The sequence below is a fragment of the Myiozetetes cayanensis genome, unplaced genomic scaffold, assembly GCF_022539395.1.
Source record: "Myiozetetes cayanensis isolate MyiCay16 unplaced genomic scaffold, myiCay2020 scf5-8, whole genome shotgun sequence".
In the NCBI taxonomy this organism is placed as follows: domain Eukaryota; kingdom Metazoa; phylum Chordata; class Aves; order Passeriformes; family Tyrannidae; genus Myiozetetes; species Myiozetetes cayanensis.
In genome coordinates, this window is record NW_026087742.1 from 67,151,759 (window position 1) to 67,169,555 (window position 17,797).

Below are 17,797 nucleotides of genomic sequence, written 5' to 3' on the forward strand. Positions count from 1 at the left end.
GCATGAACCCAAGGTTTAAAGTATAAATCCTTTTGAAGAACTGTCTAGTCTAAGATGCTACCCTAGATACCTGCTGTATGGCTATTCTGAGACAGGATAATAAATAGAATAGACTTTTAGTCTATCTAGACATTTCAGCTTCCCACTTTCATACTGTAAACTGCAGGAATGTGTATGAAGGCATCGGTGGAACTACATCTGTGAGCACTACAAGCTACAATGAGACCATGAGAAACCACACTGAAGATGACAATAGCAGAAGACTGATCAGAGCTAGGGAATGACAAGGCATGACCAACTAGCCAAGGGCTCTTTATCCTAGGAAAGTGATGACTTAGGGAGACAATATGAGAGAGGGCTAAAAAAATGTCATGTCAGGGAGAAGTGGATGAGGAATGGTTATTCTTTTCCTGCATGAGGAATAGTGGTTGTCAAATAAAATTACATGGCAGACTGAAAATAAAAAGGGAAATGAAGCCCTTTAGCATGATATAGATAAGCCTTAGAATTCACAGCTGCTAGATGTTGAAGACAGCAAAAGTTCACAGGTGTTTGAAAAGTAACTACATAAAGTCACGGACTAGAAATCCACCAAGAATTATTAAATACAAAGACAAAGCTACTGGTTTAGAATCTGAGAATGGGAATAGGAAATGCCATTACATTATTGCTTTACATTTATGTGCCTCTTCATTCTTCCTTTACTTCTCCCTTTCTTCCCTAAACTTCCTTATTGGTCACTTCCAGAAAGACAATACTGGGCTAGATGAATCTTTTAGCTGGCCTGACATTTCTAGAAGCCCTGTGTTCCACTCACGTTTCTCTTCATTTGCTTCTCTGCTGAACTACACATACAGTTGAACAGTTAAGAACTTGAAATTTCAGAAGGCAAAAAGAACAGTGTACTCTTCCTTGTCACAACATATTTGGAGGTTTGTCCAATCTGAGGGTTTCAGCTGTAAAACTCTAAACAATTGAAAAAGATGTGGACAGATGAAAAATTGAAATATGTCAGTGGCTGCTTTAACCTTTCAATAAAACAAATCCAGTAAAAATCCTGAATGTCCTTAACCAAGGGTTAGGCATGGCCTTGTAAACTCTACAGTCCTCTTAGTCCCATGGCTCCTAATTAGGTCGTTGTCAGCCTTACCTACTTCTACCCTGGTCGATGTTCAGCCTCTGCTGGGATCATACTTGACTTTGCTAAGCCCTGTAATATGGGTGGGTAAACACTGCTCTGGGGTGCAGGGCTCTGGAATGCATTACATTCAGCAGCAGTTAAGGCCCAAGGGACACTGCTGGAAATGTTGACTTCACTAATGCTGTCAAGAGTGAAGGGGAAGGTAATTGGGCTAACCCTAACATGCCACACAAGTCACAGGATAGTGACATTAGTGACAATTAAAGGAGAGAAAATGGGACTGTGAGAGTAAAAATACCCCAGAAAGTCAAGCTCTTTGTCTACCTATACAACGGAATTGTTCTGCTGTGATAAAGTCAGAATAAATTCTGATTCTCACTGCTCCAATAAGTGTTTATATATTGTGAAGGTTTACAAAGAAATAATTGTGTTAGTGTTCTTTCTGGTTATGCACCCACATCTTATAATGAAAATAATAGATTATAATGTCTTTGTTGTAGTACATTGCTCTATAACTGAGAATTAGGTTGTGTTTCATTGTAAGTATTTTCAAAATATACAGATAATTACAGCTCTTACTAACGTCACTGAGGCAAATGTGAATTCTCTGGTGGGGTTTTAAGCCTCATCTCAACATATTTGATGTAGAACAAACATTAAAATACTCTAGTATTTTTTGGTCAATGCTTTCCTGAATAAATTCTATTAAAAATATGGATTCTTTTGGTCTTTCATGCGGAAAGTATAGTGAGAACAATTTTAATATTAAAATGACTCACTGGGATGTCAAGGATTAAATTAGAAATATCAACTACCTATCTTTTTCTCATTTCCTTGCAGTTGGTCATAACAATCTGCAGAGAATATATGTGAAGTAAGTAATTTCTACTACCTCTATTCCTGGGTTATGATACAATTTGGCAGATTTTTAGCTCAGTTGCAAAAACCAATGCTGGGCCATACACATTCAGATTGATATGTGGTCCGCAGCAACCACAGGGCAACAATACAAAAAATATTGGTAATTTTCTTCAATAAGTGAAAGAAATTGCATCCATTATGAAAATGAGAATTTAGTGCGTTATTTGACTGATGGAGGACAGTTCTTTTTCAACTACTACACGACAATATTTTACCTTATCAAACAGTACCTAAAGTAGACATTTTTGAGTTGAAGAAAAGGCAAACGAAACAGAAAGAGGAGAACTAAAGTCTGCAGCAAAATATTGTCTCTAAGGGAACATTACTTTTTTTCCTTCCACATAAACACTTGAATAATTACTCATCAGTTCTCCAAACTGGAAATTTGCAAAAAGCTGTTGAGCATGGCTTTCAGTAGCATAAAGAGCAAAAGCTCTTCAGGGTTTCAATTACATCTTTGCAAGAGCTGTAAAAAATGTAAACATGCAGATTGTTCCAGTATATGAAAACACCTTCATTTACTACTTATTTGTCAAATGGAACAAAGTAGCAGTGACGACCATTGGAAAGTTTTAGATAAATAAACGACGCTCCAAACTGGGAAAAATACTGTGCTATCAGGTAGCTGCAGCTTTGCTGGGTGAGCTAATTATTCATGTAGAGACATTTTCTAAATGTGTCACTTCAGACAGTAATGGCTTCTAATTCTAGAAAGCCATTTGCCTAGAGCAGTAGCTGCTATTGCTCTAACTTAGCAACAAACCCAGTGCAACCTCCACTATTTTAGCTGAACAAAGGCACTTGCTCTCACCAAGTATCTCTGTGTCACCAGCACATTTTTATATGCTTCACATAAATATGCTTCACATTTTATATGCTTTTATATGCTTCCACTTAACCACGGAATGGCTGGCTTAGAACACTATTAGGTTAATATCAACTTACCCTCCCTGCCTTAGTAGCAACATTTGCAACAGAAACAGATCAGAAACTAACAACTGCTATAAAAACATGCCTGGTTTACAGGTAAGTTCAGTTCATGCTCAGCTTTGCAGCTTCTGCATACCTGTGTGTTATTCATTCTTATACCATTGCATGCCTTAACACTTCAGCAGCATATCCTATTGAAGGAAGTCTTTGCAATCTACTGTTCACAAAAACACCTTCCTTTAAGCTCAGGTTAACTTCCTCTGAACCTAAAGTGGATTTTAAACCTAGGCTTCAGAGCATCTGCACCCATTTCCTACATGGAGGTGAATGCAAGCCTAAGCTGAAGTTAAGCAAAAAGGATGAAGATGGCATTCTGTGGAAACTCCTTCTCTGGACTATGTTCATCCTCTTTGTCCCTGTCCCATACCAAAAGAAAGCCTTTTGAAGACAGGGGCGACATTTGCTTTCTTCCAGTCCTCAAGCACTTCTCCTGACCACCATGACCTTTCAAAGATGATCATGAGCAGCTTCAGTCATGGTGTGTCACCAGCTCTCTCAGCACTTGTGGATGCACCCGACAAGGGTTCATAGACTTGTGGATGTCAAGTTTTCTTAGGTGTTCTCTAACCCAATCTTCTTTGACCAAGGGAACGCCTTCCAACATTCCTTTACCCTGGTCTCCTAGGTCAGAATTCCTGAGGGCTGGTCTTGTCAGTGAAGACCAATGCAAAAAAGGCATTCAGTAACTCTGCCTTTTCTGCATCCTCCGTCACCAGGGTCTCCCTTCCATTTAGTAATGGGCCCACATTATCCTTAGTTTTCTGGTTTTTATTGATGTATTTGAAAAAGCCCTTTTTGTTGTCCTTGACATCCTTGGCCAGATTTAATTCCAGGTGGACTTGGCCTTCCTTGTCTCATTTCAACTTACTTTGACGTCTCTATATTAATTCTCAGTGGCCTGACCCTACTTCCATCTCTTGTGTATTTCCTGCTTATGCTTGAGTAATGACAGGAGTTTCTTGTTCATCCATGCAGGTCTCTTGCCCCCTTTGCCCAATTTCTTGCTCACTGAGATGCATTGCTCTTGAGCCTGGAGGAAGTGATCCTTGAATATTTGCCAGCTCTCTTGTACACCCCTTCTCTGCAGGCCTGTTCTTATGGGATTCCTCCAAGAAGATCCCTGAAGAGGCTAAAGTTAGGTCTCCTGAAGTTCATGGTTGCAATCTTACTCTCTGCCCTGCTTCCTCCTCACCCAATACTCAACTCCACAATCTCATGGTCACTACAGCCAAAGCTATACAACAACCTTCACATCTACATCAAGGCCTTCCCTGTTTGCTAGTATGAGGTCAAGCAGCACACCATTCCTTGTGGGATCCTCTACTGCCTGTGACAGGAAGTTGTCATCAATGCTTTCCAGGAACCTCCTGGACCATTTGTGCTTCCCTGTGTAGCTTCTCCAGCAGATGTCAGGGTGGTCGAACTCACCCACAAGAACCAGTGCCTGTGACTTTGAGGTTACCTTTAGAAGGCCTCATCCACCTCCTCCTCCTGCTCAGGTGGAGCAAACACCCACAACAGTGTCACCCTTACTAGTCTGCCCTTTTATCCTAACCCATAAGTTCTTTCTTTTATATAAAAACCCACCAGTACTGAGTAGGTTTTTCTGTGTATGAAAACTAGAAGAATATTCAAAATGCACTTCTTCTAGCAACCTTTCCTTATATAAGGGAAATCAGGAAAGCATAATGCTTTTTCATAGATACTTCGAGCATACTTATTAAAGTGCCTTATTAAACTCATAAGCATAATGGTTTGCCATATATTTAAAAATGGGTTTGTGACACAGTAGTCTGAGATGCTCCACGGGCTTTACTAATATTCTTATGATTTTATAATTCTAAAATTATTGTCCTGTGTTTATGAAATGTCTGTGGAATACATACTTCACCTTGAGAAAAACATTCAGTATTAGGCAATTGCTATTCCAAAAGAGACATGCTCTGACAGCAGGAAGATTTTATTGCTTGACTGAACTCAAATTATTCAAAACTTCCTCTTCTGTTATCCCACATAAAGGCAACAACTTGCTGATATCAGCCAGTGACTCTTTTATTCCCCTTTCTGCTACAGAAATTAAGATTAAAAGTAATTTCACATTGTCTAAGGATGGTAATTTAAATAAACATTTCTTCCTCTAATTTTCTGTAATTTAATTCTACAAATTAAAAAGTGGGCAGAACATTGAGCTATTTAAGAGACTATCAAGGGCAAAATGGAGAGGACAACTGTATGGGTTATAGTGAGGGAATAAAAGCCAAAATCATATTTAAGGGTACAATGGGCCCTTCTCTTAAGGAGTAACCTTATGAACACAAAGTAAGAGAAAAGCTACTACAATCTATTACCTTTAATGTTAAAAGTTTGTTATTTATCCAGGCAGTATCAGTCTTCATACAGCATGAGGTGGGGTGGATAAGCAAAGTGTGCAGCCTCTAGGAGCTGAGGTTGGCACTGATGACACTCTTACCTGGCCACGTGCCTGTAGCACAGCTGAGGTTCTGTGTTGTCCTTTTGATTTCCACACCAGCTCATACATGCTGGAAGCAGGGCCTCAAAAAAACCAAATACCGATTCCTACCAGTGAGTGCAAGTCCAGGTAAGAACAAAGGAATGAGTTGTGTGCCACATGCATAACACTCCAAAATGCATATCAGCAATGTTCTTAGGGTGAGTCTGTAAATGGAGTTTAGGAATAACATAAATAACAGAATATAATGAAGAAGCAACTTTTAAATACATCAAAACAGTGCTAGGAATACTCCCAAGGTATATCCTCTAGATATTCTCTGGACATGTACCACGGTAGATAGAATGAGATGAAAGAGTGAAAACACAAAGTAACAACAATGGAATAAATTCCCACTAGCTGCATATCAAGACACTTAGCTGTAAAAATATTATATTTCTACATCCTAGGTTACAGGTTCATCAAATAAAAGTAAATGTAAAGTCCTGAATGTAAAAGAGAGAATACTGGGGATTTTTCTAAATTGTCATTAGCGTCCTGTAGTGACAGCACCTTTGTTGAGGTCAGCAGGAGTTACTGTCATCCAGTACATTCTGGGACAGGATCCAGATAGTTGCTATTAAAAAGTCACAGATAAGAAGTCTAAAATGGAAAGAGAAGGCTATCACGATCTGTATAAATCAAAAGCTATAAATTCCAAGTACTGTACTAATTCCATTGTATAAATTTAATAAGGTAAGGAAAAAGAACACAAGGAAAGTAGTTAGTCAGCATGATTACAAATGAAATTATGTAATTTTATTTGGAACAATTGTCTAAGGATGTGAATACAATGAAGAATTGTATGCTATACTAGACAGAATTTGTAGGCTTGTTCAGGAAAAGTATAAATATTTTGCTCTTTGCGTCTGTTGAGAATACTGACCAATTTCCCTTCTGAGACTAATCCAAAAATATGAACAACAAGTATTTTTTTCAATCAGGTCTGGGCAATTTACATCTGGTATCTTTACAAGCCTCTGTAATTACTAGACCAGCCTTCTCAGAAATTTTCAGATTCCTACAAAAGCTCCAAAGGACTGGGAAAAAATATGGACTGTATGAAGACTGTGGTTAAAAAAAAAAAAAAAAAGAGTTATTTAGGAACTTTAGGCCTGCCAACCTGACAATCAATCCTTAGCCATCCATTTATCTAGCTGAAAACTACCTATCCAATGCAATAACTAGTGAAAATGATACTGAACATTTGTGTGCCACAGTAATGTCCATCAACACTGATGTATAGAAAATAGATCCACTTGTACTAGTTTTTACTTTGCTCTTTAGTTGTTAGAAGTTAAACTGCAGCATAATGATTAATAAGAAAACATCTTACGCACTGCCATGCATTTTGACTGATAATTGAGACAGCATTCAGGGAACAGAATGCAGGTGCTCACAGTCATGGTTTACTGAACATAAACTCCAGTGATGCTTAAATACCTTGGTCTACCAACGTGAACCTTAGACAAATTAATGGAAAAAAACGATGCATTCCCTTCCTAGAATGAACAGTATCTGAAATCAGAAGTTCTAAATATGTTGATAAATTGAAGAGGATTTAGAGAAGAGACAGAAAATTACTAAAGAACTGAAAAACATGCCTTAGTGACAGACCACAGGAGCTCACTGAGTTTAGTTATCAGGCTATTTCTCCTGGCACTAGTAAGTTTATTATGCTGTGAGCCAGTTCAGGGAGCTGATCTGGCTGAAAGCTGACCTGCCTTTTCCTGTTTGCTTATTTAAGGTTTTCATCTGCACCAGGTCCCTGAACTGGTCTACCCCATGGCCACATAAGCAGTGTCAACACAAAACTGGTTACAGGGAGAAGTGGCAGGGAACTGAAGGAAAAGACAGGACAATTCATCCTCAGATCTAGACCAACTGAACTGCATCTGCACATATCCTCCTACAGAAGGTTCTCTACAGCCTCATGGTGTCAGTGAAGAAGACATTACAGACTCTTCTGGGTGGAAGCCAAAGCTGGTGACATTCACACTGGAAAAATTAATCAGGCACTGCGATGTCTGCTTTTGCACGAGCGTTATCGTCCACGAGATTAGATGACAGTCTAGGAGATTTCACTGCCTGCTGTAAGGACTCATTCGTGGAAGCCCTGCAGTGTATGCTACACTGAACAGCAGACCACATGATCTGGGTGTTTCTTTTTGTCCTCAAACCCTAGGAAGTGATGTGTTGAAAAACATCCAATCTGATAATTGTCAAGTTGAAATTCTTCTTTCAGAAACAGAAACATTATGGCATTTGTATACATAGACTTTTCCTCTAACATTTTTCTAAAGAAATTGGACTGTTTGGGCCAGTTACCTGCAGCTGAGTGCTTTTCAGCCTCTACTGTGATACAAACAAGTCCAAGTGGATAAATACGCTAATAAAAACTAATAAAGCCATTGCTCTCACCTACAACAAAAATTTGTCTTTACCCAGTATTCTTATAGTTTATTCAGCACTTTTCATGCTTTATTTGGACGACAAAATTTTAAAGAAATGTAAAACTTTTTAACTGAGTTTTTCATTTAGTGCCACAGGAAATAAGCTATTAGACTAAACGGCTCAATCTTTCCCATATTCCAACCGTACCTTGAGACAGCAGATAAAGGGCAGATTGTGAAAGCAAACCCTGGAAATAAGTGGGTCAGAAGTCTAGTGGAGAAGTGCCAGTTTGTGGCTGTTTGACTGCACAGAGCTTGCCAGAATACAAATGCTGCCCCTTTATTCAGACAATTTGCCAGCAGCAAGACCATGCTGGCTCAGGGACTACTGACCTACCTTCATCATGGCCAGGAAGGAAACAAGGCAGAAGGGACAGCTGTGGTCAGGGCCAGTGGGTCATCCTGGGGCCTGGGACCCATCAGCCCACCCAGCTTGGTCCTGACTGCACAAGGGACCATGGCAGGAAGGGATTGCCATGGAGCACTTCTGAGTTACTGCAAGACCTCCTAGTGCTTGCAGCTTTCTGACATAATCATGCCTTGAGCTGTCAGCTACAGGAAGATGTGGAAGTGAATTTTACAAGGCGGGGAAAATTAGGAGTGTTTGTACAAGACTAAAAATTGGGAAAAAATGTATAATCTGGATCCTTTACTAAAAAAAAAAAAAAGGAAAAAAGAAAAAAAGAAAAAAAAAAGTCACATTCCTGGAACAGTCTCTGCCCTTTTAAAGGGAAAAAACTTTAACTTCATGCTTCTAATAATCATGGATTTTGCTGTAATATGAGGAGAGAGATTGTCACTAAGCTATTTGGAAAATCTGAGTCAAAACCAAACTACGTTCAAATCTATGGAAGTCTCTGTAGTTATGAATATATGCTTTGCTAAAGGACCACTTATAAATTGTGGGTGTGACCCTAAAGTTCTGCCATGACCAGAAAAACAGACAAAACTGAAGTAGCAACATTTTGTGTTATTTCATTTAACTATGAAACCAAAAACAAAGGTTGTTCCCATCACACCAGCACTGCATTCCTTCCTGAAGAAGGTGGGAGAGGACTGGAGGAAAGGGCTTTTTCTTAATTTTACTTTTTTTTAATAATAAGAGCCTGCTCCTTAATAAACTAACTAATGTTCTGACTTTACCTCAAAATTACAAATTAAAAGTATAGATCACGTGTTCTTTATCAGTGGAGGTGTTCTCTTAATTGCAGTCTTACCCTCTTTGGCTGAACTTCAATGAATTAACACTTACTTATATTCTAGTTTGAGAAAAATGTTAAGCTGCAAAAGCTAAGTCAGAGGCTACATGGAGCTGGGCATTCTAACCTTAGTGATGGTATGACTCCTATAAGCTCCTATATGAACTTCCCTACCTTTTGCATTATGTTGAATTAAAAAGGATGATAAAATATTAACTCACATCTGTCCATCTCCCTAAGCAAGGTGTACTGCTAACATTGTCATTTCCCAGCAGCTAAACACTGAGCTTTTTTGAAGGAGAAAGAAACAAACTAAACATTTCTTTCATCCAGATGATATCAAGTAAAACCTAAAACAAACAAATATCACCAAGGACTGTAGCTTTTCCGGGCAGTTTGGGTTTGCAAGGTAGGAGTAATGTGTGAGTGTATTACTTGGATTATACAGAAAAATATCTTTGATTTCTTTTGATACCAAGAAATTCCAAAAAAATACATGAGGCTGCTCACACTTTGTGCAAGGATTTTTGCTAGCTCTTATTTCCTCACAAGGAAATAGACCTGCTTCAAATCCCTGACTCGCTGTTGCCAACAACTTCGATGGAAGTATCAAATGCTCCAGTGTGTGCTAAAAAAACTTGTAGAGCAAGGAATGTATAACAGAATTTAATTTTATTCCAGTTTGAACACAGTGGAGAGTGGAATGGGGAAGTAATGTGATAATTTGACCAACCATGGCTTTGACTGTCTCAGCAGTTATGTTGTATATTTCCAACAGACAACTTGCAATATCAGTATTACTACTTCAGCAGTCATATGTGAGAGTTTTGTTTGGCAGCAGGGGAAAAACACATGCAGCTCATTTTAATGAAAAACAAAATTAGCATGCCGTTTCATAAAAGTAAATGCTAGTACTTTCTAAATAAATAATGCACTAGTACTAATATTTCAGTAAAACTATACCAAAGATTTCCTACAATTAAAAAAAAAACCCAAAACCAACCCTGAGGCAAATCCAGTCTTCAGAAAATATTCTCCTGCACATTTTGATCCATTTCTGCCAGGCAGAAGTGCAGAAATCCCAAAAGCTCAATATTCATAGCAAAAAGCTTCTCCAGCAAAGTTACCACCAGGTTTAAGATAGGCAGTCAAGAAGGTCTGGTATAACAAGGCTCGAAGCTGGTCTAGCTACACTTGGAAATGCTGCAGAAATTTGGAGTCTGTAAATATTTTTAAGACATTCTAGTGCACCCATTTCTTTGACTTGAGTGGCCACTGTCGCAAAAGTAAGTGTGACTGCTTGCCTCCTCCGTGTGTAGGGATTTAGTACACTTGGACTACACAGACAGCGCCAGGCATTAATTACAGTATTCTGTTAGCCTTGTTTCCTAGGGAAATACGGCTCATACACCTGCATTGTCCATTTGAGTGGACATCTGTCCCCCTTAACAACCTCTGAGTTGATGGGTAACTTCAAATACAATCAAAAGAACTGAAAACCCTCATAGCTGTTACATTCTTACAAATTTGATGAATACTGCTGGAGGGGTAAAGGAAGAAAAAAATCTGTAGTTCACCGAGGGAGAAAGCTAAAATTCAGCCATAACCTTTAGCCTAACAGAAGGTGGCTCTGTCAAGGAGTGTGCTGCCTTTTTCCAAGTAAATGTGAAATAAAATGGGTGGGGGTGAGCAGAGTAGTTGAAGCGGTAGTACAAAGAAAATGAGACCGAAGCCTTCAGAAGGGCAGATGCAAAGTATTGTTCCTCATGAAACAATTTCCCTTCTTGTATTATTACATGATAACAAAGCTCTCAAATACTATCAAGCTGTCAAATTAAAAAAGTTAACTAACCTTCCTTCAGCTGGTTCCTCTGCATTATAACCACGCTACCCAAGAAAGAACAGGCACTTCCACACATGAGGATTATACTAACAATTTGCTAGTAATTTTCTATGAAGCTGACCACAAGTTTGTAATAGCTTGCTAGAGATCACAGGGTAGCTAATGAGAATTTCTAGATGCGTTTATCTCAAATCATGTATTACCTTAGGTATGAGTGCTTTTCATTAAACGAGCACTATATCCCATGTTATTATTCTCTGGCTTCATAAAAACATCGATATTTTACTTCAGCATTACTCGGTGCCATTCAAACTAAGATGCTTAATCACTGTGTCTTCCTGACAACTGACTGATCAGCACTACAAGAATTTTCTGTGATGCTTAAAAGGAAATTGTTCAGTCTGAGCACTATACATTTCTGTTTATCTTGCCATCAGTGTTACTAGAGATCCCCATTTATGTAATTTTCTCTGCTCTGTGTTTCTGCTTTATATATTAGCTTGGAGTCTTTGCTGAAGTTATGAACATGATACTGTGGAAGAGCAAGCAAAGGTAACAACATCTTTACCAAGAATAAAAAGGCCAGCATAAACCACGCAGCTGAGTTAATATTTAAAGAACAAAATTTAATTTGGTATGCAACTTTTTCCTAGGAGGATCTTTATTTTCAATGCTATACATGGGAAAATTAGAATGAATAAGTGGCTCATTATCTACATGTATAAAAATATAGACATCCTAATCAAGCATAGGCAAAGTCACTCTTCATGATATGAATCACTGAAAAGACCTATGCCTTAACTTCTAATTAAAAGAAACTGGTGGGGGGGGGGCTTAAAAGCACTTATAAATGCTACTGCATTCATCCATAAGTATGTGAACTGTGAACACCCGCTACAAAATGTATATGGGACTCCAGTATCGTGCCTTTAGATTTTTGTCCTTTTTCATGTCAACAAGTTAGCAGAGTCATCGTGTTTATCCGTTCTTTGAGCTCTCAACAGAAGAGACCAGCAAAACTCAGTGACTTTGCCTGGGCCATTTTTCCTTTTAAAAAATTTACAGACGTTACTAAGTAATGTCTCAGAAAAATATCATTTTCTGTGGCAAACCACCAAATGACTATTACATTTATGGCACCATCATTTTTAGTCTACTGATGATACTGATAATGAGTTACAGTAAACAAAGGGCCCCATTTTTTAACACTAATAACACTTCAAGTTTTTAACACAAAGATTAAAAAAAAAATCATCTGTTTATATTACATCCATTTTTACTTAAAATATGAGAATTTTTGGGTCATATGCCAGCAAGTGGATAGGCAATCATTAATCAAAATACAGGCAATCTTTGTTTTAGAGATGCATTCAGCCACCTGGAAGTTTAGTTACAATTCACATTCAAGCAAGTATGTCACCGATTCCAATTCTACAAGCTGATGATACTCATATTCAGTTTTTCCATAGAAACAGGTATAAGAAACCAGTAAAACATTACCATATTATGTACATAACGTTATGTGTAAATGCTCAGCTAGATATATTATGAAATCCTGTAGCGCTAAAATGATTAAAAAACTAAATGATTCATGTAAAATGTTTATATACTGTATATATATGTACACTAAATCACAAGGTCAATTTAAAACTGCCCCTATTCATAGCTCCTATGATGGATTTACTAAGATACCAGTTTCTTAAAAAAAGAAAAATATCTAGAGCGAATTTGAACACTTTACTGAAAACTGATTTTATACAAAATCTTAAAAAACGTACATCAGAGTTACTTAACAGAAACTAGAAAAAGACAGTCGTTATTCTTGAGAATGGCACTGTGAAGACCTAGTAGCTGTGATCAATGTCCTCTCACTTGTGGTAGAAGTAAGTTAAGCACAAAGAAATCATCTCAGAGTAAGGCATAGGACAAACAGGCTTCACTCCCATCTTCAGGTGTATTGGCTTCTCACTGTATCTTATTGCTCATCTAATTTGGCAGGTATACATTTCTTTCCTTTTAAAAATACTCCATAATACAACTATCTACAATTGGACAGTACCCAGTGCTTTCATATGCACATCTTCAATTTAATCATTATCAATAAACAACCTTGCTAGTATTAAAAAAAACCAGCCACGGTGATGAACATTTTTTTCAGTTTTATGCAGTTGTGCACACGCTTAATGAAAGACCAAGTGATGAACACAGAGACTGAGCACTGAAACTTGATAGGAATGTAGCTATAGCTCTTTTCAAAGGAATTAAGGTTTTAAAAAAAACCTTTACTACGAAATTCTTTGGTTAGAATACAAATGCTAGCAGTATTTGTAAATTTGGAATTAGAACAATTTATTATTCAAAAGTTTTAAAAACACAACTTCAAGCCTTTAATATGTACCAGTAAATTCTTCGACACTTCACATATATTTAGGCTATTTTTCCGTGATGGTCTGAACAGACAATACAAATTCTTAAATCAAGTTTAGGTTTTTAAAGGAAAGTGCTTTTGTACTCCAGACTTCAAGAATTTATTAAAAAGAGCTGCTCCATCTTCCCCCTCCCAGTAAAACCTGCTGCTCAGATGATCTGTTCCAAAGCAGACTATGACTGCCTCCTCCAGCAGAGACTGTTAGACAGCAGTAACAAAATACAGCTCAAAAGGGGTAATTTCCTCTGAAGGAAGTTGGCATCATTCTTGTTTTTCTAAGGACAGGGCTCAATCCTTCCTAAGAAGCATTAAGTCTATCTAGGAAGAGGAACATAACTCTTACCAGTGTCAGTGCCCTAGTAGTACTGTCACGAAACTAAGAAACTGGTTCTTTAAGAAGTGGTTTTGTCATCAATTCTGTTGGCTTGAGAGTTTTACAGCACTAACATGACAAAAAATAATAAGCAGGATGCTCTTGATTACAATTACAATGTACATCTGCATTATTTCAAGGTATGAGATTTCAGCTTCCCAGGAAGCAGCCCCTACTTTTACTCTGGCAAGCCTGGCTTCATCTCACTCGCATCGTTTTGAGGGTGTTTAAGGAAATGCGCATTGAGATTCCTGTTCATATTATAGACAGCAACTTCAAAAGAATTATAAGGACTTCAGACCGCCCATGAAAGTTACGATTCACAAGCACTATAATTTTGCAAAGTGTTGTTGTTTTACCTCTCAATGGAATAAACACGTCTCTGAGGACACTTTATAGTTCAAATGGTTGGTTATCTAGCAAACTTGTCCTTTCACATCAGCCTTACATGCTTGCTGCACAGGCCCTGGTCCAGTTTAACAGCTTGGAGAGAGGAGTTCAGAGATACAGGGAGCAGAGAGGGGAGATGGAAGCAATCTGTCGTGAAGGGCCACATGCATGCCTCCTCCAGAATTACTCATCTCTACAGATAAAGTATGAGCCAGTGCAAGCCCCTCACAGTCAGGCATTACTTCTATGTGACAGTCCTTCACAGACAGACATCACTTTGATGAGGTGGGGGGTTAAAATGGACCATTTTGGGTCTGCCCAACAAGGGTCTTGGGATGAGAAAAGATAGCCATTTATCATGCCATCTTCAACAGAAAATGCTTTTGAGCAACTCAGATCAGTTTCTCAGCCCCTAATTGGATGTTTTTTAAAACACCCCACCATGCCAGAGCTATTCCTCAGCTCCGTGCGTGGTGAGGGGCAGGGACTGGGCACACCTGCACGCTTTCTTGTACTTGTCTACTCCCAATATCTCTCTCCTTCCTCGCTACCAACACAGCTGCTGGGAGACGTGGGAGGAGGAGGATGGTGCGAGCCGGGATACGGTGGCTGATTAGGGACATGGTGGCCAAGCAGGGACATGGCAGCCGAGGCACAACAGAGTGACCTCCCGCCCCTAGGGCCGTCAGGAGGTGCTATAAGAGGGGTGGGGGCTGCGCAGGGGCTGACCCGCCTTGTGCGTGGAGGCAGACACCGGGGTGAGGAAAGCACAGGGGGACACGGCCCCCCTCCACATCCTCCTTCCTCCGGCATGGGAGGGGACCTTGGGTGCGAGGGTGTGCAGGGGCCGCTGCCTTGTCCCCACGCCACGGGCTAGGCGAATGCTCAGTCCCGGCAGAAGACATACTCGGTGTAGCTGGTCCAGATCTTGTCATCGGCAGGACCACCCTGCTCGGGGGCGAAGGCGCAGGTGCCAGTGGAGGAGCAGGCGGCCATGCGGAAGCCGGCCTCGGAGAGTCGGTCGAAGGCTTGCTCGAGGAAGTTGAACTTGAGGTAGTAGCGGGCGGTGTAGCGCTCGGGAGGGCGGTCAGGGTCGCGGCTCTCGTTCAGCGTCTCCCCGAAGACCTCCTTGGCCAGGGCCGTCTTGCCGCAGACGGTGATGCGGGCCACTCGCCGGAACTTGGCGTCGGCCTGTGCCTCCCGCCCGATGGTGTAGGAGCCCCGGTAGCCGATGGTGATGTAGCCCGAGCGCCGCCCGCCCGCCCCGTCCAGCGACTGCGAGGGCGTGAGCAGCGGCCCGCCCGAGGGGCTGCGGCTGGCGGTGGGCGACGGGGCGGACCCCACGGCCCCGCCGCCTCCTTCCAGCGGCTCTGCCTCCAGGTAGCCGAGGAGCGGCGGCGGCGGTTCTTCGGCGCAGATGGAGCCGTCGCGGTGCAGGGCGGCGGGGCGGACGGCGGCGGCCCGAGTCTGCGCCAGGCGGCGAGCCAGGTCGGGCAGCTGGAAGTACTCGGCCTCCCGCTGGAGGCGGCTGCGCTCAGGGAAGTGCTCGGGCAGCACCAGCTGCAGGTCCCGCAGGTAGTCCAGGATGTAGCGGAAGAGGAAGCCGTCGCGGTCGAGGAAGAAGCGGCCCTTGCTGTCCCGGGGCAGCTCGCTGGGCTGCTGCTGCGAGAACATGCGCCAGAGCAGCGAGTCGCGCACCGAGACCACGGTGCAGCGCCGCGTCACGTACACCTGCCCGCCCACGTTCAGCTCCACGATCTCCGGGAAGGACGACCAGCCGCCCGTGGCCGCTGCCACCGCCCCGCTGCCCGGCGCCCCGCTCCCCGCAGCCGGCGAGACGCCGCCGCCGTTGGGCATCCCGCGGGCGCTGTCCGCCAGGGCCATACCGCAGGGAGCCCGCCGCCGGCGGGGAGCCCACGCCCTTCCTCCTCCTGCTCTTCCTCCGGCCGCCTGGGCTACGGCAGGGCCGCCGCCCTCGGGGGAGAGCGCAACCCTCCGCTGCTGCCCGCCGGAGCCTCCCGCCCCGTCTGCCGCCGGAGCCGCGCTGCCGCTGCGCTCCCCGCAGCCGCTCCCCTGCCCGCTGCCGGACGAGCTCCTCCGTCGGGCTGCGAAAGCAGAGCCCCGGCGGCGGCGGCGGAGCCGTGTTTATGTATCGCGGCCGCACCTCGCGGGAGGCGTGGGAGGCTGGCGGGAGGCAGAGCCGAGCGCACGGGGAGGGGAAGGGGACGGCCCTGCACTGACGCAGGGTCCCCCGTCGTCGTCCGTACCCCCCCTACACGCACACACAACCCCCCCTGCCCCGGGGCTCTTTCCAGGGTTGCGGGGGGACCGTTTCCACGCACGGAGTGCGGCCGCCGGGCTTCCCTGGCCGTGGAGGGGCACCGCGGTGAGCGGCAAGCGGGGGTAAAACGTTGGGTGGGCCGCCTCCCTCCCTGCCTTCCCTAACCCTCCGAACTCGCTCCCCGGCTTCTCCGAGACGTTTTGTCTTTTCGCAGGCAAGAAAACCCCTCCGTTCGCCCCGAGTAGCGGGAGCCGGGAAGCAGCGGGACTGGTGCCCTGCTGAAGGAGCTGTGCCGTGCCCTTGCTAATCTTTCTAAGGCTTGTCCAAACCCTCGCCAAGTGAGACCCCCCCGACGAGGTAACTGTGTCCCCTCTCTCCTGTCGGCTTTGCAGGGGAAAACGAGAGCGTGCATTGCTGCCCGCGCTCGTCTCACACGGGTCCCCGGCCCCTTTCTGGCTTGCGGGATACCCGCATCACTACGCAGGTTTTTAATGCCCATAATAAGGACTCCGTGAAAACCTCCTGCCGATCCGTATTCTCGGAGGGAGACTCGGCGGGTCGCACCGTCGGATGGCACTGCGAGCGCCTTTCTAGGGGTGCCCCACCGCCGGGAGCCGGCTCTCCCCGGCCGGAGGAATCCCTGGTGGCGAGGGGCACCCCGGAGCGGAAGGGGTCCCCTCCAGCTGCCTGACAAGGGGCACTTTGCCGTGAGAGCCAGGCTCCTCGAGTCTGTGTCTGTGTGGATATGTATATAATTGGGTGCCCGTGCAGCTCAGATTTAATTTGGATTAATTAGGATACATCAGGATCTACGTGAAGCATAAGCACCTATTTAACATGCGTTGGTAGAAAGCATTTAAATTATGTTTCAGGCTTTTGCTTGAATTTAATATACACTTCTGTGTCTCTTTGCAAGCAGTAGTAAAGAGCTGCTGCCTTGATGTATTCAGTTGCACTCCCTTGGGAATTCCAGTGTGCTTTCTTCCTGGAGAGAACAGCTGAAAGGACAGGAAGATCTGAGGAGTATGAAGACAATGGTCAATGCTTTCCTTTCGTGGGGTGAACGAAGCCCTCTCTGGGCTACCCTACTGCAAATGCCCCATTGCAGTCGTCCATGACGTAGAAATCAAAAGATGCAGAGAGAGGAGGTAGAAGTCCTTCAAAACTTGAGAAATTGGAAAGGAAGGAAAGGCAAGTTAGTTCTCAAGGCGCAAGCTAAGTTTGCCCAAGACAAGAAGAAGAGGAAGAAAAGGAGTTGAGAAATACAAG

General features: G+C 42.9%; 1 protein-coding gene across 1 annotated transcript; it reads right to left on the reverse strand.

The window, feature by feature from the left end:
- Positions 1-9,868: 9,868 nt before the first annotated feature.
- Positions 9,869-16,371, reverse strand: KCTD12 (potassium channel tetramerization domain containing 12). Its single transcript, XM_050333414.1, has one exon. It carries the CDS (start codon positions 16,129-16,131, stop codon positions 15,133-15,135), a length of 999 nt encoding a protein of 332 aa, XP_050189371.1. The 5' UTR covers positions 16,132-16,371; the 3' UTR covers positions 9,869-15,132.
- Between the last annotated feature and the right edge of the window lie 1,426 nt (positions 16,372-17,797).